The 24124-nt window shown below is 36.9% G+C and overlaps 1 protein-coding gene across 4 annotated transcripts in view; it reads left to right on the top strand.

Annotated features, from left to right (window-relative positions):
• Positions 1-24124, top strand: part of RALGAPA2 (Ral GTPase activating protein catalytic subunit alpha 2) — a 393192-nt gene that overhangs the window by 92131 nt on the left and 276937 nt on the right. For all 4 annotated transcript variants that reach the window (XR_008529157.1, XR_008529156.1, XM_054574136.1 and 1 more), the window contains exons 4-7: positions 3172-3229; positions 20377-20420; positions 22933-23110; positions 23898-24013. Coding sequence is in view for 2 of the 4 variants with exons in the window: in XM_054574136.1 (XP_054430111.1) it covers positions 3172-3229; positions 20377-20420; positions 22933-23110; positions 23898-24013 (396 nt within the window). In the remaining 2 variants the exon portion in view is untranslated. The remainder of the gene's footprint in view (positions 1-3171; positions 3230-20376; positions 20421-22932; positions 23111-23897; positions 24014-24124) is intronic.

The following is a 24124-nucleotide window of genomic DNA, read 5'->3' as shown; positions in this document are numbered from 1 at the left end:
CTTGTAGTGCTGGTTTGGTGGAGATGTATTCTTTTCGCCTTCTTTTATCAGGGAAACTCCTTATTTCATTTTCCATTTTAATTCAGAGCCTTGCTGGGTAGAGCAGCCTTGGTTGTAGGCCTTTACTTTTCATGACTTGGAATATTTCTTTCCATTCCCTTCTGGCTTGTAGTGTTTCTGTTGAGAAGTCAGCTGCTAGCCGTATTGGGGAATCCCTTGTATATTATTACCTGTTTCTCCCTTGCTGCCTTGAGGATTCTCTCTTTGTCTTTGTCTTTGTTCTTGGGGTACGGTCCTAGCTATAGAATTGCTGGGTCAAAAGGCAATTCCTTTTTTAGTGTTCTAAGGAAATCCCAAACTGTTTTCCACAGTGGCTTCAGCAGTCTGCATTTCTACCCACAGAGTATACTACCCAAAGTAATTTATAAATTCAACGCAATCCTTATTAAAATACCAGCAGCATATTTCACAGACATAGAACAAACATTTCAAAAATTTACATAGAACCATAAACGATCTTAAATAATCACAGCAATTTTGAGAAAGAAGAACAAAGTAGGAGGGATTATAATACCTGACATCAAACTATATTACAAGGCCACACTAATCAAAACAATCTGGTAGTGATATATATATTTTTTTAATGCATGCTAATATGACAGCTATCACAGTAGAATCTAACAAAATTGTTTCAAATGACGTTAAAGACAACTGAGCAGTACTAGAGCCATCTTATGGGAAAAAACGATGTTTTTGGCCAACCCAGTAATTTCTTTACTGTCCTTCTTGCTCACTAATCATGAAACCCTTAGAAGTAAAAACTAAGTACTTCATTCACATTTATTTTATTGCAAATGCCAGGTTTGGTGTCTTGTGTGTAGCTATTTTTCATTCAATAGGATTTGATACATGTGAATACATTGTGTATATCTGTATATTAGTGAGTATATGTCAGCATTATCACATAGAAAATAAGATAAAAGGTTTTTTTTTTTTTTTAGAGAAGTGGCTTAAATAATAACAAACCAACATGTTCTTGGGGAAGTCTGTAAAGGAAATACAGGAGAACATTCACTGCAGTGATTTTCAGCATGTTATCAGCTATATCCTGCTTTTAATATACATAGTCAGAAATAATCTTCGATATAGTTTGTACAGCATTGTTATCTGTGTAGGATGTATAGTTTGAAGAATTTATAATAAATAAGTACATTTATATTTTAATACTTTTATTTATCAAAATGAAAAATTAGTTTTTAAAATTTTTTTGTTCAGGCTTTCTTTCCTAAGGGTTAAAACTATGCCCACACATTTTAATGTAAATATTTTTAGGACAATGATATTTAAAGAAAGAAAAAGTATATTTTAGTTAACGTGAACATAGGACCATAACAAAGATTGGGCTTGACTATAAAATTCACAGTTTCACAAGTTAAAAATATTCAGAATTCTTTTAATGAGTATTTATTGAGCACATACAGTGTGCCAGTCATACCACAGGTGCTGGGGATACTTCAGGGAACAAGATGAAGATACTATTGTTTTCATGTGGCTTATACTCTGGTAGAGGGAATGCTGCTTTGAAATGAGTGAACCAAGATCCTTTCCCTAGGGATGAGGACTATGAAGATAGAACAGTTGATTTAGAAAGGATGAGTTGGGTGTTACAGGAAGGAGGCCTCTTGATAGAATGTTAAAAGACCTCTGTGAGGAGGTGACATTGTAGTGAGACCTGGACGGTCAGGTCATGCCTTCTGTGCAAGGCTATGGTTAAAGTATCCAGACTGAGGGAAAAGTTTGTGCTGTTTAAAGTCATGTTTGATGGAAGTTTACTTGCTTTGCCTTTTCCCAGAAGTTCTTATGCATCACTTTATTGTCAAGTGAGAACAAATTAAGTAAATACATGTGTATTGTTACTGACCCACTTGGAAAGTTAAGACAAAACGAACCAAACCAAACCCCAATCTGGCTTGAATGCAGAAGGCAGTTTATTAGCTGCTTGGAAATATACTTATCAGGAGATCTGAATACAAATTTTTTACCTTAATCTTTCAGAATGTTAGAATATTAGGTATAGATCAATGACTTTCAACTGGTATGCCACAAGAAGTTTTAAGACATGCAATTCCTGACTAGTCAGGGGCACTGACCTCTTTTCCCATACATTGTCAAATAAAAACAAAATGACAACAGACAGTACAACATAGCCATCCGGTGTGACTGAATTAAAATTATACCTATTTTTTTTGTCAGATCAACAAAAAATACATTTTTTGATGTGCTGCAGAATTTCAGTAATTAGTTTGTGTGTACCATGAGATGAAAAAGGTTGTAAAACCTCTGGGCTAGATAAACCTAGATGTAGGATTTTCATAGTAAAGTATTATCAATACCAAGAAATGTATTTTGTCCAGTTTTGGATTTCTACATTTTTTTAAAAAAAGGTAATTGCAGATAAAGTAGAAGGAATCATAATACCCAAGGATAACTTGCCAAAACTTGTCCTAGAGTGAAAAAAAAAGTCATCCTCATTGGTTTGGGTTTTTGGGGGGGTGGTGCTGTTTTTATTAGCCAAATATTCTTGTATATCATAAATTTGTTCTTTATTGTATGTACCAATGGGCGGATTCATAACTACAGTCCTAAAACTTATGTTTAGCTATTACTAATTTTAAGAAATTTTTGCCACCAGTTTCTTTTTATTACTCCACAGAATTGTTTATGGTCTTATCTTCTTTTGTTCATCTTTCTTCCCAACTCTGTTTTTTGTCCAGAGACTAACAATGGTTATAATGGAAATGGGAAGTGAAAGGTAAAAAGCAAGAAACCTGGGGAACATGGCATTTGAGAAGTTATTCTTTTGATATTTAAGCAATTGCAGTGATTTAATTAAGATAACATTTTCATTTGCCTTTTACTTTTTTGTTTTTGTTTTTCATTAGGGGGGAATTAAACATGGGACAGGAATCTCTAAAACATTCAACGATGCTTGCATGGGGCAAGTAAAAGAAACTGTCCCATGGGGTAGAGGATAAAGTACAGTATTTATGTTATGGCACATAATTTTTTCTTTTCTTTTCTGAAACATATATGGCAAGTACTATGGACCTATCATGGAAACGTATAATTTCATTAACAGTTTATTTTCTTATGAATTTTTTTGTTTTCTAGAAAATACTGCAGTTTCTACCCGAACGCATTTTCTTTCGATGGCATTACCAGAGTATAGGTAAGAAAAAATAAATATTTTTCAAGTAATACAGATTTCTTCAAATCGAATTTTCAGTAATGTTTTACATGATTAACACCATCAAGATAGGTTACAGCAAGGGAATATTAACAAGGATATGCTAGTTAAAACTGATACAAGGCCAGTCTGGACTTTGAAGGAAATATACTGTTTGTCTATGCTGAAGTGTGGTTTGTAGACCAGCAGCAGCAGCATCCTCAACAGAGAGCTTGTTAAAAAATGCAGAATTTCAGTTCTCAGCCACACCTACCAAATTAGTTTGCATTTTTAACCAGAGCCCCAGAGGTTCTTATGCAAAAAAGTTTGAGAAATACTGATCTCTAGAATTTTTCTTAATTTTATATTTTTACTTACAAAAATACCTTGTTCAAGCCTTAATCATTGATTTAAAATCCTTCTGTTTGAATGCTGTAGGATATGGCAGCAAGAGGGAACTTGAACTAGAGCAAGTTACCACAGCTGCCTTTTCTGTCCAGCTCTTGACATTCGGCAGCATTTCAACTCAAATTAATATAAACAGCACAATTGGAATACCATATTTTGCTGTGTATAATGCACATGTTTTTGCCCAGATTTTTGAGGGACAGATAAGGATGTGCATTCTACACAGGTAGTACCTGAAATACCTTGTATCTGTTTTTGTGTTTTGTAATTATTAGTTACATAAAATTTCTGGTACCATAATATGTTAAAAAATAAATGCTAAAACTCCTTCATAATACAAAAACAAGCATCTAAATATAAATACATAAATAATTGAATTAAAAATTAAAACAAAAGATTTTTTTCCTAAAAATTTGGGCCAAAAAATGTTGGTGTGCATTATACATGGCAAAATATGGTAGTTTGTGGTTCTAATTTCTATATAAAGAGTGTCTGGTTTAGTTCTTTAATCTCAGAATACTGACATTTTCTGTAATTTTTCTTTATTAGATGACTGAATTTTGAGGAGAGCATGGCCTTATAATGGAATCTTAACTGTTCATTCATTCATTCAAATATTTATTCAGGGAGAGACATTCAGGTGTGCAAAGTTCTGGGGCAAAATCAAAGACTATCTCACTATCCTTGTATTGTACAACCCAATTACGTACTGGGGGTTAGATGAGAAAAAAATTATTACAGTATAACTGTCACTATGAAAGAAGTGTTATGGTAGCAAACAAGAAAACTGAATAATTATATTCAGAGGAATTGAGGAACACTTCAAGACTGGTAACTTTAATCTGAGCTTTGAAAGATGAGTGTGAAAAGTGTGGAAAGGGCTTTCTGGGTGGAAAATCGGTATGTAAAAGACATGAAACCTGAAAGAAGAGGGCATATTCAGTGCATATTTCAAAATTCAGAATGTTAATTTTAATTTAGGGTTATTTGTGTGAAAAATATAACTGATCCTTACATAAACTGAATTATTTGAAGTTATATGTTATCAATGTATAGAGAGTATTCTTGAAAAATATAACCTTCCAAAACTGAATGAAGAAGAAGCAGAAAGCCTGAACAGACTGATAACAGCTGGTGAAATTGAACGAGTAATCAAAAGACCCTTGGCACACAAAAGCCCTGGACTGGACGATACTGCAGGAGAATTTTACAAAACATTTATGGAAGAGCTAACCCCTGTCCTTCTCAGACTGTTCCAAAAAACCAAGAAGAGGGAAGACTCCCAAACTCTCTTTATGAGACCAGTGTCATCCTAATCCGAAAAGCAGATAAAGACACAGCAAAGAAAGAAAACTACTGGCCAGTATCACTGATGAACATAGACGCTAAAATCCTCAACGAATTATTAGCAAACCGCATCCAGTAATACATTAAAAAGATCACCCACTGTAATCAACTGGGATTTATCCTAGGGATGCAAGGATGGCTCAATATTCGCAAATAATAAATGCAATACATCACATAAACAAAAGGAAAGACAAAAACCACATAATCATATCAGTAGATGTGGAAAAAGCATTTGATAAGATACAGCACCCATTTATGATAAAAACACGCAGCAAAGTGGGAGTGGAGGGGGCATACCTCAGCATAATAAAGGCCACATATGAAAAACATAAGAGCCAACATCATACTCAATGGGCAGAAACTAAAAGCTTTCCCACTAAGATTGGGAACAAGAAGACAAGGATGTCTGCTTTCACCACTTCTGTTCAACATAGCATTGGAAGTCCTAGCCACAGCAATCAGACAAAAAAAAAAAAAAAAGAAAGAAAGAAAGAAAGAAAAGGCATCCAAATTGGAAAGGAGGAAATAAAAGAGTCATTATTTGCAGATGACATGATAGTGTACATGGAAAACCCCATAGACTCCACCAAAAAACTACTCAACCTAATAAGTGAATTTGGCTCAAAAACAGCAGAATACAGAGTCAATATTCAGAAATCGAAGGCATTTTTGTACACCAATGAAATATCAGAAACAGAAATAAAGAAAAAAAATCCCATTTCTTATACCAACAAGGAAAATAAAGTACCTAGAAATAAACCTAACCAAGGAACTAAAAGACTTGTATGCAGATAACTATACAATACTGAAGAAAGAAATTAAGGAAGACACAAACAAATAGAAGCATATACCGTGTTCGTAGATTGGAAGAATTAACATCATCAAAATGTCCATACTAGCCAAAGCAATGTATAGATTCAATGCAATCCCTATTGAAATACCAATAACATATTTCACAGATATAGGACAAATATTTCAAAACTTTACAAATAACCATAAATGATTCTGAATTGTAGCAGCAATTTTGAGAAAGAAGAACAAAGTAGGAGGTATTACAATACCTGACATCAAACTATATTTATTACAAAACCACTTTAATCAAAACAGTGTGGTACTGGCAGAAGAACAGACACATAGATTAATGGAAGAGAATAGAGAGCTCAGAAATAAACCCATATCTCTACGGTCTATTAATACTCGACAAAGGGGGCGGAAGCATAAAATGGAGTAAAAATAACTTCTTCAACAAATGGTGTTGGGAGAGCTGGACAACTACATGCAAAAAAAAAAAAAGAAAGAAAGAAACTCAACCACCAACTTGCATGATACACAAAAATAAACTCAAAATGGATAAAAGACTTAAATAAAAGTTGCAACACCATAAAAGTCCTAGAGGAGAACACAGGAAAATCCCAGATATTCCATGCAGCAATATTTTCACCAATATTTTCACCTAGAGCAAGGGACATAAAAGAAAGAGTAAACAAATGCGACTTTATCAAAATAAGAAGATTCTGCATGGCTAAAGAAAATATCAGCAAAATGAAAAGCAAACCAACTTTACAGGAAAATATATTTGCCAATGATACCTCAGGCAAGGGTTTGAAATCCAAAATATATTACAAACTCATACGATTCCACTCCAGGAGGACAAACAATCCAATTAAAAAATGGGCAAAGGATCTGAACGGACACTTCTCCAAGGAGGATATACAGAGGGCCCAGAGACATATGAAAGGATGCTCAGCATAACTAGCCATCAGAGAAATGCAAATTAAAACCACAATGAGATACCATTTCACACCAGTCAGAATGGCCATCATTAACAAATCAACAAACAAGTGCTGATGAGGTTGTGAAGAAAAACAAACCCTAATACACTGTTGGTGGGAATGCAGACTGGTGCAGCCACTGTGGAAAACAGTTTGGGATTTCCTCAAAAAGCTAAAAATTTAACTGCCTTTTGACCCAGCAATTCTACTGCTGGCAATATATGCTAAGAATCCCAAAACACCAATTCAAGAGAACCTATGCACCCCAGCGTTCATAGCAGCACAATTTACAATAGTGAAGTGCTAGAAGCAACCTAAATGCCCATCAGTAAATGAGTGGACCAAAAAACTATGGTACATTTACACAATGGAATATTACACAGCAGAAAGAAAGGAAGGAAGGAAAGGAAAGGGAAGGAAGGAAGGAAGGAAGGAAGGAAGGAAGGAAGGAAGGAAGGAAGGAAGGAAGGAAGGAGCCACTGTCTTTCACAGCAGCATGAATGGAACTGGAGAGCATTATGCTAAGTGCAAAAAGCCAGACAAATACCATATGATCTCACCTATAGGTGGAACCTAATCAGCAAAACAAAAAGCAAGCAAAATATAACTAGTGACATTGAAATAAAGAACAAGCTGAGAGTAACCAGAGGAGACGGGGGAAGATGGGTAACTGGGGAAAGAAGGGGAAGGGTCATCAAGGAGCATATATGAAGACCCATGGACAAAGCCAAAGTGGGGAAGGCGGAAGGGTTGGAGGTGAGGGGTGCGAGGTGCGAGCTGAGGGTGGGGCAGGGAAAAGTGGTGGCGGTAAAATGGAGACAGCTGTACTTGAATAACAATGAAGAAATAAAAAAAGTAAAATAAATAAAAAAACCTAAAGTGTATGTAGTAAATCCATCTATTTAACTGAATGATTAAATCATTAACTATAATGCCTCAGTCTTCAAATCTTTCAAACACATGGATGAAGTACCACATGGTTACTGCTAAAATTGTTGCTATAGATAGCTTTTTACCCTGTTGTAGCATTTTACAAGGAACAGTAACTCCTGGATTGGGATTGCAGAATGTGTTGTTTATCTAGTTTATGTAGTATGTATTGGTTATACCAAAAAGTTCATAAAAGTGAACATCCCCATCTTATTCCTTATCTTAAGGGAAATCCTTTTAGTTTTTCCCCATTGAGTCTGATGTTAGCTGTGGGTTTGTCATATATAGTCTTCATTATGTTGAGGTATGTTTCCTCTCCTCTCTTTGCTGAGAGTTTTTACTATAAGTTGGTGCTGGATTTTCTCAGATGCTTTTTCTGCATCTAATGATATGATCAGATGTAGTATATCATGTTAATTGACTTACAGATATTGAACCAACTCTGCATCTTGGGAATAACTCTCCTTTAATTATTTTGCATAATCTTTTTAATGTATTGATGAATTCAGTTTGCAGATATTTTGTTGAGAATTTTTGCATTTATGATCATCAGAGATATTGGCCTATCATATTCTTTCTTTTTAGTGTCTTCCTCTTGAAGTTTTTGGGCTAGTTTGAGAAGGAAAGATGTTAATTCTTCTTTGAATGTTTGCTAAAATTCACCTGTGAAACCATTCGGTTCAGGACCTTTTGGGGGGTGGAATTTTGATTTTTTTTATTACTACTGCTTCAGTTTTGTTGGTTGTAATTGGTCTCTTCAGATTTTTCTGTTTCTTTTTGACTCAGTCTTCAAAGATTGTATGTTTCTAAGAAAACATTTATTTCTTCTAGATTGTCCAATATATTGGTATATAGTTTGTCATATTTTTCTTAAAATCCTTTGTATTTCTGTGTTGTCATTTTCCACTTCTCCCTCATTTCTGATTTTATTTCTGCCTTCTTTTATTTCTTTCTTGATGAATCTTGTTAAAGGTTTGTCCATCTTTTAAAGGACCAGCTTTTGGTTTTATTAATCTATTTTATTGTTCTTTTAGATCTTTATTATTTCCTTCCTTGTACTCACTTTGGGTTTTGTTCGTTCTTTTGCCAGTTCCTTCAGGATATTTGTGATTTTTTTTTTTTTTTTGAGGGTGGGCTGTCATCTATGAATTTCCCTCTCACCACTGCTTTTGGTGTGTTCCATAGACTTTTCGGTTGTTGTGGTTTTATTTTCATTTGTCTCAAGGTATTTTTTATTTCTTTCTTGATCTCTTTCCTTGCTTAGTAGAATGTTATTTAGCCTCTATGTGTTTGTATGTTTGTAGGTCTTCATTGTTTTTTCTTTTTTTGTAATTGATTTCTATCTTCATACCATTGTGGTGAGAGAAGATGCTTCATATAATTTCAGGCTTCTAAAATTTGTTGAGACATTTTGAGGGAGCTCACATGTTGTCTATCCTGGAAATTCTTCTATGTGCACTTGAAAAGAATATATATTCTGCTTATTTGGGGTGAAATGCTCTGAAAATACCAATTATATCCTACTGGTCTCGTGCCAGTTGAGCCTGCTGGGGTTTTTTTGTTGTGGTTGTTTATTTTCTGTCTAGAAGACCTATCTACTAATGTCAATAGGGTGTTAAATCCCCTTCTATGAATGATTATATTACTGTTGCTCTCTCCCTTTACATCCACCTGTCTTTGTTTTATATATTAGGTGTTTTTAATGTAGGGTATATAAATGTTTACAAGGCTTATATCCCCTTATTGGATTGATCCCTTTATCATTATACAATGCCCTTCTTTGTCCCTATTATAGTGTTTGTTTTAAATTCTATTTTTTAATTATATTAGTATAGCTACCTCAGTTTTTTTTGTTGCCATTTGCATGAAATATCTTTTTCCATTTTTCTACTTTCAGTCTGTGTGTCTTTTGATCTAAAATGGGACTTTTGTAGACAGCATGTGTATGGGTCTTGTTTTTTATTCATTTAGTTATACTATGTTTTTTTTTTTTTGGAACATTTAAGCCATTTACATTTAAAGTGATTCTTGATAGGTACGTATTTATTGCTCTTTTATTATACATATTAATGTTCCTCTTTTTTTACTTCTTTGAAGTCCCTTTAACATATCTTATTATATTGGTTGTGATGAACTTCTTTAGATTTCTCTTGCATGGGAAGCTTTTTATGTTTCCTTCAATTTTAAGTGATAGCCTTGCAGGGTAGAGTAGTCTTAGCGTATGTCCTTGCTTTGCATCTCTTTGAGTATTTCATGGCAATCCCTTCTGCTGCAAAGTTTCTGTTGAGAAATCCACTGACAATCTTATGGAAGTTCTGTTGTAGGTAACTGTCTTTCTCTTGCTGCTTTTAAAATTCTCTTTTTGTCTTTAATCTTTGCCATTTTAATTACCTTGTGTTTTGGTGTGGGGCCTCTTTGGGTTCACATTTTTGGCCTCTCTGTGCTTCCTGGGCTTGTGTATCTTTTTTTATTCAGCAGGTTAGGGAAGTTTTCAGTTATTTCTTTAAATAGGTTCACAATCATTTGCTCTCTTCTCTGTCTAGCACCCCTATTATGTAGATGGTGCTATGCTTGATTTTGTCTCAGAGGTTCCTTAAACTAGTGTCTTAAAAAAAATTTTTTTTCAGCTCTAATTAGGTGTTCCCTGACTTTGTATTACAAATTGCTGATTTGATCCTCTGCTTTATCTGATCTGATTTTGATTCCTCTGCTTTATCTGATCTGATTTTGATTCCTTCTAGTGTATACTTCATTTCAAATATTGTATTGTTCATTCCTTACTTCTTTTTTACTGTTAAAGTTCTCAGTAAGTTCCTCGAACACCTTGAACATCCTTATAATCATTGTTTTGAACTCTGTCTGGTAGATTGTTTGTCTCTATTTCATTTAGTTCTTTCTTTGTGGAGGTTTCTCCTTTTCTTTCATTTGGGGCATGTTTTTTGTCACCCCATTTTGGCTGCCTTTCTCTGTTTGTTTGTTTGTATTAGGTAGATCTGCTACTCTCCCAGTGCTGGCCAGGTGCCTTATCAGTAGATAACCGTGGGGACCACTGCAATAGTTTCCCTGATTATTTCATTCAGGTACCCCAGAATTTTCCTTTGTGTGGGTAGTATGAGCCCTTCTGTAACAGTTGAGTCTTGATTGCTGTTTACATGTTCATGTATAGGTTTGACCCTCAGGCTGGCTTGCTGTGGATGTTAGGTAGGAGAGGTAGTAAACTAAGGCAGGGAGGAGGAGGGAGACATGGCTCACTAGTTGACTCAGCAGTCATGAGCCTGGTCCAATAAGATTGCTGGGCATTCAGAACATTACAAGCAAAGATAGCACAGGAAGAAGGGAGTCCTTGAGACTCTGTGCTGGGAAAGGAAGCTTTTGCAGCAGTTTCATTAAGACAAAGAGCCTTTACTAGCTGAAAAAGAAAGCCTTTGTACTGGTACATTATTCCCAAGGTTTAGAAGGGGAAGAAGGAGGGGAACCTAGAAGGCCACTAAGGTATATAATTCCTGAACCCCTGTAGTTGGTGCACTCAGATTAGCTAGCCGAGTGCCCACTTACAGTCTCAGCTCAAGTGTATAGAAGAACTTACTAACAACTTTATATCCTCTATACATGGCATGGTCAGACTAGCCGGGTGCCTGTTTGCAGCTTTGTGCTCATGTGTGTTTCATAAATAAACTTGTTAGCTCATTTTCATGATACATGTTTGTCTCTTGCTTGAATTTGTCTCTTGCAAGTGGTACAAGAACTGTGAAAGAAGATTGGGGCCCTGACTTGAGTCCCTCCCTGGTAACATGAGGCTTGGCCATGGCCATAGTGTACAAGCTGCTGTGTGAGGCCTGACCCCCATGAAGCAGAATTCACCTCAACTGGGTCTGATGCCTATAAGACTTCCCTTTGGGTATGCTGCTTATGGAACTAACTGGATTGTAGTTTGTTGTGGTCTGAAGCCAGCCATGAGGTGTGTTGGTTCTTGGGCCTTTTGGGGAGGACTCCAGTGCAGATTAATGTCACCCGCTGCTTGTGACAGGCCCTGGGCTATATGTTAGGAGCTACAGAGTGATTCACAGTTGCTTGCTGCCTGTGTTGGGCCTGGGGTTGCGCTGGAGGGGCCGAGCTGTGTCCTGAGGCTGGCTGTCACCAGCACCTTGGGCAGGTCAGCAGAAGTCCCAAGGCACCCTCAGACTTCCTGCTGCTTGCTGGGTGCTTGTAAGTCTCTCCCACTGAAACAGCATTGGGGGTAGGTTCTCAGGGAATCAATAGGTAAGAGCAATACAGGTTCTTTTCGTTTGTTTGATGGCTAATTTTGCTTTATTTTATTTTTAAAAATATTTTATTGTTATTCTATTAGAGTTGTCCCAATTTTTCCCCCTTTCCCCTCCTTTGCCCCAGCCCAACCCCCAACCCCCTGCTTCCACAGTCAGCCCCCACCCTGTTGTCCATGTCCACGGGTCATTTGTGCATGTTCCTTGACTGGTCCTTTTCCCTCCTTTCTACCCTTATCCCCCTCCTGAGAACAGCAGAGATTATATCTAGGCAGCAGAGCCAGTCTGAGGCCAGCTACCAGCCACCTGCTACCTGGAACCTGGGGACCTTTGCCTTGGGGTGTGGTCTCAGAGTGTCATCAGGGTAGAGCCAGTACAGTTTATCAGGCTAAAGTGGATTAAGATTTGGCTGTGTCAAGGGAAGGTCCAGCACAGGAATGGTGATGCTCATCCAGTCTGTAAGAAGATGGACTTTGCACTAAAGGTGCACACTTCAGCCTCTCCTGTGTGTCTCTAGCAGCCACCGAGTCTGCCTGGAGTTCTCCATCTAAGAAAGACTGTAATGTGGGCTCATGCTGGTCACCACTTGCAGAGACTACCCGTGGTGTGTGAACTGGGTAGGGTAAGGCCTCAGGGAGTTGACAAGGTGGAGCTAGTGTAGCTCCCCAGGCTAAAGCTCTGTGGAGGCACTTTGGGCCCAACACAGGAAGTGTGGCACTGGTAGGAAGAACATGGAAAAATGCCCTTGCCCTATAGTCACACAACTCAGTTTCTTTTTCTGTGTAATAGGCCTGCCCTGAGCTTACCCAGAATATTTTAAGAGTTTTTTAAGAACGGCTGCAACGCAGGCCCAGGCTGGGTGCTGCTCAGGGTGTGGCCAGTGCAGTTTCTGAGGCTGATGTGTGGGGAGCATACTCTCCCCAGGAAAGATGGCTTCTGTGGGTGGTATGAGAGAGAGGGGCTCAACACAGGACCATCAGCAGCTGCCTCCTAGCCCTCTCATTAAAGCCACATGACTCAGTCTCTCCATGTATGCCTCAAGTGCCCTCCCAGCTGCCCTCGTTTACCTAGAGCTCAGGGTGAGTTCCTTTGAGTGAGATTTTGTGCATTATCCTTTTAAGAGGATGCCTGGGTTTCCAACACCCTTCCCTCTCACCAGGGCAGGTGGAATTCCTGCTGAATTTCACTGCCAGATTTTCCTCTTCCTGGCACTGGTGCTTTGGGATAGGGAGCTTCCCATGTGGTTGAGACACGATGTTCCTCAGGGGGGACCTCCATAGCTGAGATATACCTCCAGATTCTCAACCGCTACACATGGGTTCAGGGCCAGCCCATTTTGTGCCTCTACTTCCCTACCAGTCTCCATGTGGCTTTTTCTGTATATCCTTAATGATAAGACTTCTGTTCAGCTAGTCTTCAGATGGTTACCCAGGCTGATAATTCTATAATTTAGTTGTAATTTTGATGTGGTCACAGGAAGAGGTAAGTGCAACCTCCATCTTCTGTGCTGTCTTGGACAGGTACTCTGAAATATATTTAGAAACTTAAAGCTTGGTTTACATACCACTGATTGAGTTTGCTTTCTGTCTCACTACAAATGGCAGTGTAACTAAGCATAAAAGCTTAAAATAATAGCAGTGTCTATATTCTGTATGTCTTAAAAGCTCTCAGACCTACTGGATCATCACATTTTATCCTGAGAAGGAAGAAAGTAACATAACATCAACTGCCACAGTGTTTGGAGTCTGTTTCTTAATCACATCATCTTGTGTGGACTGCAGGAAAAAGAGACGTTCTATTTCTCTTAGAACTCTTTTTAGAAGGAAAAAAAAATAGTTCTAAAGTTTTTCTTTGTTTATGGTTTTGAAGGCTGTGTTGTTGCTATAAATCATTGAATGAGGAAGCATTTTTGTAAGTTTTGCAGTGTGTAATGAATACTGGTTCTTTATTCCAGACATTTAGAGATATTGCTTCAAGTCATGTTTTAGAGAGTAAGAAGGTTAGGGAAATGGCTGACACAACTCTCATCAACTCTGCTGTATGCTTATCCACTACCCAACTATTTGTAAATTTTTATTACTGATTACAAATTGAAGAGAATTGCTTATCAAATTTTTTCTGAAGTCATATTTAGGCCAGTAAATCATGGCAAATAAAGGTGGCTGCTTGAAGTGTTATCTCTGTGAAATAATGGAATTGACGTGGAGTGAGGAGATGACAGAGAATGGCACATTAGCAAACCAGGGATATTTGGTGCAAGGGCAGGCTGTGGTACCCCTTTGTGTGTCCATGTGTCATCACTACAGGACTTATATGTGTGTTTGCTTTAAGAGGGTTTACTACTCACAAGCCTCTTGAAAGCCGATTTCCTGTCCCATTCAGTGTACAGTGCTGTGCTTATATTCAGTGAGTGTTTGCTTAATTAATGGAAGGATATATTTTATGGTAGAGATGTTTTATATTAAAAATGTTAAAAATAAGTAACCTTGGACTTAAAGGAGTGGGCTCAAATAGTGGAAAATTTACACATGTACAGTACTTCATGTGTGTCTTATATGAGTCATAATTGAATCTAATTTGCTCGGGTAGATTTTTCTTATACATAAAACAAACACCAAATACATAACTAAACTGCAGATTTGTTTATGACCTTTTAAGGGTGACCCTGGCTTTATGCCTTGGGCTACCCAGCAGCCTCATATTACCTGGGATATGAACACGACCTTTGAGCAGCCTCGTTTCTCAAAGTTTTTAGTGTTCACTGGACTCTGACCTCTCCTCAGGAGTCTAAATTTGACAGCCCTTGAGTTTGACAGTCAGGCCACATCATAGCTCACTCTGAGGCAGCCCGGGCTCCCAGTACCCTTCATACTAGGACTCTTTTGGAGGGACATCAGAGCCTGGCTGAGCTTAATCAGGGTCCCTGCATGCCTCCATGTCCACCAGGGGTGACTGGACTTAATGCCTCCTCAGCTCAGTTGCTGTCTTCTCAGGGTCCTTTTGGAGTGCTTTCATTATCAGTGCTCTGCATCTCTTTCCCCTCCTCCTTTTTGGGATCTCCCCTCGAGAAATCCTCTTGGGATAAGCAACAGCCCTACTCCCTCAGCCTCTTGAATTCATCTCTTTGGCTCCCTGAAACCTGGCTTTTCTCTGAGGCTCTTCTCTTCCTCAGGGATATGCAGGTAAAAATAATATATTTTTTTTTCTCCAAGGCTGATGCCAGGCATTATCTATTACCTCCTCTGTGGAAACCTCTTTCCTTTGACTGTGCCACCTTGTCTTCCTTGTTGCTGCCATGCCCTCTGATTTCTAGCTTACTTGCCCTTTTTTTAATGCCTTTGTTCTCTCCCAGTCCTTTTTCTTTATACCAAGTTACCCACTAAACCCCTTGATCCCCACACTCTGTGTGGCTTCCTTACTTTATCTACTGGTCTGTTGTCACCATGTAGACCCCTATCTGACCACAACCTTCATGCTCCTGATCTTTCATTCAGTCACTTCCAGGCTATCTGTTCTGCTTTTTATCTTTTTAAAAAACAGATTTTCCTTTGGGGTATAACTGACATGCATATTTAATATGTACATTTTGCTAAGTTTTGACATAGTATATACCTGTGAAACCATTACTGCCATCAAGATAATGAACATAGTCATCACTCCCAGAAGTTTTCTCATGATTCTTTCCCATCCTTCCCCATGTTACTCCCCAGTCCCAGGCAACCATTGATCTGCTTTTTGTCAATGTAGATTAGTTTGATTTTTCTACAGTCTTAGTAGAATCATGCAGTGTGTCCTCTTTTTTGTTTGGCTTCTTTCACTCAGTTTACTTACTTTGTGATTCATTTGTGTTGGCACATATATAATAGTTCATTGCTTCTTAGTTCTGAGTAGTATAGCATTCCACTGTATGGCTATACCATAGTTTATCTGTTCACTTGTTGATAAGCATTTGGGTTGTTTCTAGTACTTGGCCTCAAATAAAGCTTTCTTGTTTGTGTACAAGTCTTCATGTGGGCATGTGCTTTCCTATCTTGAGAATGGAATGGCTAAATCATATAAAGGTGTATGTTTAACTACTAGACTATTTTCCAAAGAGCAAGGTTGACATTTCTACCAGCAAGATGAAAGTTCTCGTCAAGACTTGATGTGATCAGTCTTTTTATTTTAGTGGTAATGGTATCTTGTGGTTTTAACTTGCATTTTTCTAATGACTAATGATCTTGAGCATCTTTTCATGTGCTGTTTGCCATCAATATGTGGTGAAGTATATGTTCAGTGGTATGGTATCACACAGTTATTTATTTATTTATTTATAAGATTTTATTTATCTTTAGAAAGGGAAAAGGGGAGAGAGAGAGAGAGGGAGAGAAACTTCAATGTGTGGTTGCCTCTCACGTGTACCCACTGGGGACCCGGCCCACTACCCCAGGCATGTGCCCTGTTGGGGAATTGAACTGGCAGCCCCTCAGTTCGCAGGTTGACACTCAAGCCACTGAGCCACACCAGCCAAGATATTGCTCAGTTTTTTAAAATGAGTTGTTTTCCTAATATTAAATTTTGAAAGTTCTTTATTTATTCTGGATTTAAGTGCTTTATCAAATATATGACTTGAAACTATTTTCTCCCCATTTCTGGCTTGTCTTTTTATTCTCTCAGTAATGCCCCTCAAATAATAGAAGTTTTTAATTTTGATGAAGTTCAGCTTACCAATTTTTCTTTTATGTATTGTGCTTTTGGGGACCTATCTAAGGAATCTTTGCTTAACCCAAGATCACAAAGATCTCCTGTGTTTTCTTTTCGAAGTTTTATACTTACATGTTTCACATTTAGTTCCTTGATTCATACTGAGTTAATTTTTGTTAATTTCAAATTCTTCCAGTGGACTGCTGCTCTCTTGTATTTGTTATAGACATTATAGTGCCAGAAGGTCTGTGTTCCTGTTCCACTGGCAGCTTTTGGGCAACCTTACACACCAGCACCCAAGGGGGTGTTTCTCTGTGTTTTTTGCCTCTTCCCTGGTGGTATACTGCCATTAATTATTGATTAGGTATATATAGGTTACTGATATATAGAGGGAGTTTTTTAAAAATTAAAATGAAGAAAGGAATTTATAATGTTAAATTTAGATTTGAACTATCTTTGTGAACTTGGGGCCTTCAAAATATCTTTAAAAGATTGTCACTTCTTACGTGGACAACAATGTGGTGATTGCGGGTGAAGAGGGATATAAGGGAGATAAATGGTAATGGGAAAAATACAATAAAAAATGAAATAAAAAATTGTCACTTCTGTCTTGGGAGAAATTGTCAAGATTGGCAATTCTTGGAATTGAAAATGAGATAAGCAAGAAAGTATATTTAGAAAATATTGATGAATTTGGTTCCATTAAGCCAGGAAAACAAAATTATAGTATATTCTGTTTTACCAATATTTAAAATAATGTGAGTTTTAATACTTTTAATACTTTCAATATTGAGTTTTTTAAATTTTTCAATATTTTTTCAACATTTTAATGTTTGGGAAAAAATTGGCCATTAAAAATACATTAAAAAATGTATATAGTGGTATATATTTTTCCTTTTATCCCAGGCTCCAGTATAGTTCAGCTCAACACTGGTACTTACTTAAGATTTTGGATTTTTTTCATGAATTTTTATTTTTAAAACTATTTCATTACAATATTTACTTTAATTACTGAGTTTTTGTTGCCTCCTTAAATTTTGTGCAGGACCCTCACTCTTCTTATCCTAGGCCCAGCCTTGGTATTCTTACTGCCTCTTCAAAAGTAATGACATATTTAAAGGATTTTTATAGAATACAGTAAATGTTAGTCAATGGGAGTTCGAAGTTCAGAGAATCAGTTCAACTGGTTAAATTTTACTTATTTATTTATTCCTTTTTTTTCACATGAATCAATATAGTGACAACCAGTAGGGTTGATGAGATGGGGTGGGTATGATCAATCATAGTTTGGATGAGTTTAACAATCAAACAGGTAAGATAGAGAAACTTTTTGGAACTAAAATGAAAAGGATTCTATAATGGTAAAGTTAGAGTAGAAATTTCTTTGTGAATTTATGGTCTTAAGATATACCTCAAGTGGCCAGGCAAGGCTCTCAGGTACATACTACGAATTCTCATGTTGAAACCTTCTGCTCTTGTACTTCCACTGCACAGATTTGTTCTTATTTGAAAAGAGTTCCTTAATTTGCTTTTCATATACCAGACACTGTTCTAAGTATTTTACATATATTAGCTAATTTAAACCTCATTAACAATTCTTCATGATAGGTACTGTCATTATCCCATTTTATAGAAGAGAAAACTGAAGTGTGGTGAGATTAAGTAACTCACCCAGGTTACACAGTAAGTACAGAACCTAGATTTGAACCCCAGCAGCCTTGCTCCTGAATCTGGCTTATAACTGCTAAACTGTACTGCCTCACATGTACAAAAGTTCCTTAGTACAACAGGATGGAATAGATCATATATATAATAGATTTCTATTGCTGATTAACAAATTACCAGACAAATTTCAGAATGTTGTGGACTGTTGACAGATATGGGTCAGACATTCAGACATTGTGTATGTCTCCGTAAAGTCTGACGTACATTTATTTATTTATTTACTTATTTTTGAGTTTGATCTTTTAAAATGCATTTTTCTACTCCCTGAATAGAGAAGAGTGGATATAGGCAATTGTGGGTAGGTCAGAAGTCAAAAATAAAAATGTTGGACCCATTCCAACAAGGAGAAGGGCTGCCAAACCCCAGTGGTCACACATTATGATCAGAAGAGTTACTGAGAATGTGTTGCAAGATGATAGATTTGCCAGATGTCTGGGAAATCTGTACAGACTTCACCCAGAATCTCCTGGGAGGTGGAATGTCTGTTGGCCCTGCCAAGCACTAGGAGTCCTCATAGGCATATTGGAACAAATAATAAACTGAGGCAGACCTGACTTTGTCTAAGAATGGATAAAGGTGGAGGCAAAGGACAAAGCCCCAGGTTGAGAGAAGTTGTGGGAAAAAACAGTCCCATGGGCACAGGTACTTGAACGTAGTGTGAAGGACCTCAGCCAATAAATGCTGGCTCTAGACTAAATATGGTCTGGACTCCATATGGTTTGGTGATGGGAGAAGTGGAGGAAGGAGGTCACTTTAATGTATCTGAATCACAAACCATTAGTGATTGAGTGCTATTACCTAGTCTTAACAACTGTGAGTTTCCAGAGAGCCACAGTATTAGGTGCTATAAACAGTATAACAGTTACAAAAGGTTCCTTCACTTAGCCAGTGATTTTGTTCTGGCTAATGTATTGCTAATGTGTATGCATTTAATTAACATACATATATCTGTCCTCATAGATATAACCTGTAGCAATTGTTGAGACACTGGCTTTTTTTCTCGGTGGAGTAAATGTGATTTGATATCCAATTTTTCTAAAAAAAATTTGAGTGGACGAAAAGATTTCCTTGCACAAGACTTTCAATAATTTTTTTTTTTATTTTGAAGGATTACTTCCTTTTTTGAGGTTAAGATTCCATACAGAGGCTACATACGATATTTAGTCGGCGTTGGCAAGCCATCTTCATACTAAGAACATGAACAAATTTATAGAATAATAAGAAATGTTTTTATTGTCAAAAGAGAGACTTTTCTAATTATAGGGCACTGCAGCACCAGTCTTTTTGCAGTTGACATGTAGTTCTGAGTAAATCTTGATTCCACTCCTTGATAGTGACGAAAGAGCTCTGCTAGAGGATTTATTGATGGACCAAACCCATAAATGGAGTTGCCATTGCAAGCAGAGAAACATGCTGTCCTGAATATTTGTAAAATGTTCTTGTAAAAATGTCTTGTGAGCAGTAGTTTTGTATCATTTTTACCTTTAGAGATTTTTAAAAAATCATTCATTTTATACATGATAAAAAATATTTGCACATAATCTGCTGTAAGCATCAGTTTCCTTAATATCAATAATTTTGGCACTTTTAAAAGAATTTTGAATAGGTTGATACTCAAAGCACTTTTATCTTAAAAACATCTCTCCTGTGATATTGTATTGCTCCTGAAAGTCAGTCTCCTTTTATTTTTTTAAAAAATTATGTCTTTCATCAGCCCTGGCTGGTGTGGCTCAGTGGATTGAGCTCCAGCCTGCAAACCAAAGCGTCGCCTGTTCAATTACCAGTGTACGGCACATGCCTGGGTTGCAGGCCAGGTCCCCAGTAGGGGTCACGCAACATGCAACCACACATTGATGTTTCTCTCCCTCTTTCTCTCTCCCTTCCCTTCTCTAAAAATAAAGAAAATAAAATCTTTAAAAAAATTATGTCTTTCATTATGAGAATGTTTTTTATTTCTAAAACTTTTATAAATAGATCTTAAATTTATATGCTTCATTTCTGATTTATTGTTTTAAACTTCCAGGCTCAACTTTAAAGAAGCTTCTGCACACTGGAAATTCTATTAAGGTATTTATTTGAGATGAATATGTAATGGCATTTTTAATTACTCTTAAGTTATTCCATAAAGTAGCAAAATTAAGTCACTTTAATAACCACTTTACTCAGTTTTTAATTAAGAATTATATTTCTTAATTAAAGGGGTTTGTTCTTCCATCATAACTTGTAATAGACATCTTAAATATTATTAAGAGAAACTGGCTTGGGATTTGGAGTTTAGAATTTTGAGTTCTGTTTTTGATTCTGCTGTGTACAGTAAGGGAATCAGTGACAACATGCTAACTGCCCCAGTTTTATCACCAGAAAGGGAAGGGGTTGAACTACTTCCTCTCTAAGCTTGAGATCTAATGTCCCTCTATTCACCCCAGTAATCTTGTTCTTAAAATTGTAGTTGTCTGTGAGTTATTTTTGAGCACCATTGTGTGGGAAAAGAATAATAGAGACTTCCTCTTGAAAATTTATTGATTTACAGCAGATCTTGTAATTTAAGTTAAAACTGGCTTATTTTAAAATCAATATGCTGCCCTGGCTGGTGTGGCTCAGTGGATTGAACGCTGGCCTGAGAACCTAAGAGTCGCCGGTTCAATTCCCAGTCAGGGCACATGCCTGGGTTGCAGACCAGGTCCCCAGTAGGGGGCACGCAAGAGGCAACCACACATTGATGTTTCCCTCTCTTTCTCCTCCCTTTCCCTCTGTCAAAAAATAAAAAAGTAAAATCTTTAAAAAAAAAAAAAAGCCCTTTAAAAAAATATACTGAATATGCCTTTTATAATGACATACCATTTGATACTGGGATGACACTCAAAAATCATTGATGAAAGAAGCCAGCCTGGAATGTATGTTTTATGGAAAGTAATTCACTTGTAGCTTGTTAGGTTATATGTGTGCCTTTAATAAGCTAATACATTTTTGGTTTTATACCAGTTTAAAACATCTTAGCCAATTAAACATGGTAAATTAAGTATTTCTTACATGTTGAAAAAACGGAAGTGAGCTAATCCTAGCTTCACAGTAGATTCCATGTTTTGTCTCTCTTACTTTAATTAATAGTCTTGCAGTTAAAACTGTCAGATCATATGTCATGTTTATTATTGGCCTTATTTCTGTTTAGTTATCTTAAATACAGTTAACATAAAAAATTGAAAGCTTACGATAGAATTTTAAAGAAACTTTCCTTTTGTTAAATTTAATATAATTTGGTTAAGTATACATAGAGCCATGTCATTTTGGCCTGATGCTGAATAACATTATGCATTCAGCAATGTCACCACTTCTTTTACCTGCTTGGAGAGAGGACAGGTGTGAGTGGGCATGGAGGTTTGTGTAGAGAAGAGTAGTAAGTCCACAAGTGTGTTTGAAAGTGTGCTGTGGAATTCATTCTTAATGGGAGCAGCACTGTCACTAGTCTTCTCTGGTGAATTAGCCAAGTTTTTCTTTCTTTTTTTTCCTTTTTCCTTTTTTTTTAATTTTATTTTTTTTGGTTCGGGGGTGGTGGGGCAGTCTTTTCCTTCTCTTGGCTTTTCTGCAGAGCTTCTTGTTTGGCTTGATGAAGGAATCCACACCTTGGTGTAATTGAAAGGAGATCAGGCAGTCCCTCAGTTACCTACATTTGGAACTCACTAATCTTTCATCTGTGTCTGACATTTTTTTCATCTCTTTTGTTATTTTACTTCTTTTATTGACATTGTCTTTTCAGCCATTTAGGAGTATAGAAATGGAAGTACCTGTGGTTATGAATTCTTGGAATGGAATAAAGTTGGAAGTAAGTGTAGAAGAGGAAGAAGGACACATCTACCTCTGTAGATGTTTTCTATACATCTGTAGAGGTAGATGCCCACCATTCAGAGCACGGCAAAGGTGTTGAGAAAATAGAGTAGGGATATAAGGCAGGGAAGTTGGATAGCTGTTTCATCCCATTGAGCCAGTTCTTTAAGGTCTTAGTTAGCTCTAAGTGTTTTGATGTACAGGGACATTGTACTTGTGCATATTGTAGTGACATGACATAAATGCTGTCCAAAGCACAGTGTAAATTTGGAGGAAGATTATCTTTGCATTGTTTTCATGGATAATTGAGTGTTGAAGATACAGGAATTGTGCCTTTTGGAATGAAATATAGTTAAGAGGAAGTAAATAGTGCTTACTGTGAGTTAGGCATGGTTCTAACTCATTTAATCCTATACCAGTACTTTGTGGTAAATTCTGTTATCATCCCTATTTTACAGTTGGAGAGACTAAAGCACAAAGAAGTTAAGTGGTTCTCTACAGGTCACAACTAAGCTAGAAAGTGCCACAGACTGCATTTGACCCCAGGCACTCTGGCTCCAGAACCCCAGCTCTTAAGCTTTGTGCTGTATTGCAACATCTTTACTTACTAGTTACTAAGTAAAGAACTTTGTGCAGTACTTTAATTTAACAATACCTTTCACTTCTGATTTTTCTTTCTCAGAACTGATGCTATATTGCAATGCATTTCTGCAAGTACATATGTTTAATTTTGTTGCTTTTATTTATTTATTTTTAGATAAGATGCGAAGGAATCAGGTTGTTTCTTCTGTGGCTTCAAGCACTTCAGACAAACTGTGCGGAAGAGCAGGTGCTGATTTTTGCTTCCCTTGTTCCTGGTTTCCCAGCGATCATGTCCTCCAGAGGGCCCTGTACTCTGGAGACACTCATCAATCCAAGCCCTAATGTAGCTGATGGTGAGTGATGTGAGCAGATCTTACACGTTGAAATGACTCTTGAAGTTACATTGAGGAATTCCTCTGTTTGCTATTTTCTTGAATAGATATCTTGATTTCATAAATGAATTTTAAGGAGGAATTATTTTCTGTTTATAATCACAGTAGATTCCTACAAACATTTGAATTGAAAGACTTGAACCTATTTTATGTTAAATGATGACAAGAGAAATTTACTGAAGTGGTAGAAACGGTAATGGAAGGGAGTGGGACAGATGTTGGAAATAGCAGGAAGTAGAGACACTTGGTATGTCTGGAGTGTTTTTGTGACACTAATGCAATTCAAATCCACTATCCAAAACTACTTACTGTCTGTTGTCCTTATTACTATTGTTTCACAAGTGGACATTCATCCGCTCACCAACATTGTTTTTTCTTTTTTTGTCAGCTGTGTATTTTCATGCCACATTAATGGAAGGACAGTAGATGCCTCATGGGACTACTAATGGCAGCCATTTCTGTCCTGTTAGGGCCATTGATTTAAAACTTTCTATCACTTATATTGCCAGATGATAAGTATTTGATGTTAGGCTGACCAAAGCAGAATTTGAAAGGGAAAATAATGGTGCAGTGGGAGAGATGGCTTCATGGCTTCTGTATCATGCTTCTAAGGCCTTCATGCACTTTGGCTTGGTCCATGTGAGCAGTTCTAATAAATGGATAGATGTATTTTAATAGAGGCCATTTTTTAAACAATCCTGCTTAAAATTTAACTGTAGTGAAAGATTCATTATTTTCCACTCTGCAGCAAAGATATATCCAGAAGAAATCACTCCACTCCTGCCAGCCATATCAGGGGAAAAAATAGCTGAGGACCAAACATGCTTTTTTCTTCAAATACTATTGAAATATATGGTTATTCAGGTAAGAGCAAATTGTAGATAATTAAGTAATGGTCTTATTCTTAGTAGGAAAGAGAAAACATTATCTCTTTTCTTTCTGTTTGCCCATATTTCGCATTTTTGCTTTTTTTTT

This window comes from Pteronotus mesoamericanus, unplaced genomic scaffold, assembly GCF_021234165.1.
Source record: "Pteronotus mesoamericanus isolate MK-2021 breed Mesoamerican mustached bat unplaced genomic scaffold, CSHL_Meso_final contig_25, whole genome shotgun sequence".
NCBI classification, from domain to species: Eukaryota; Metazoa; Chordata; class Mammalia; order Chiroptera; family Mormoopidae; genus Pteronotus; species Pteronotus mesoamericanus.
This window is presented reverse-complemented; position numbering and strand designations above follow the sequence as displayed.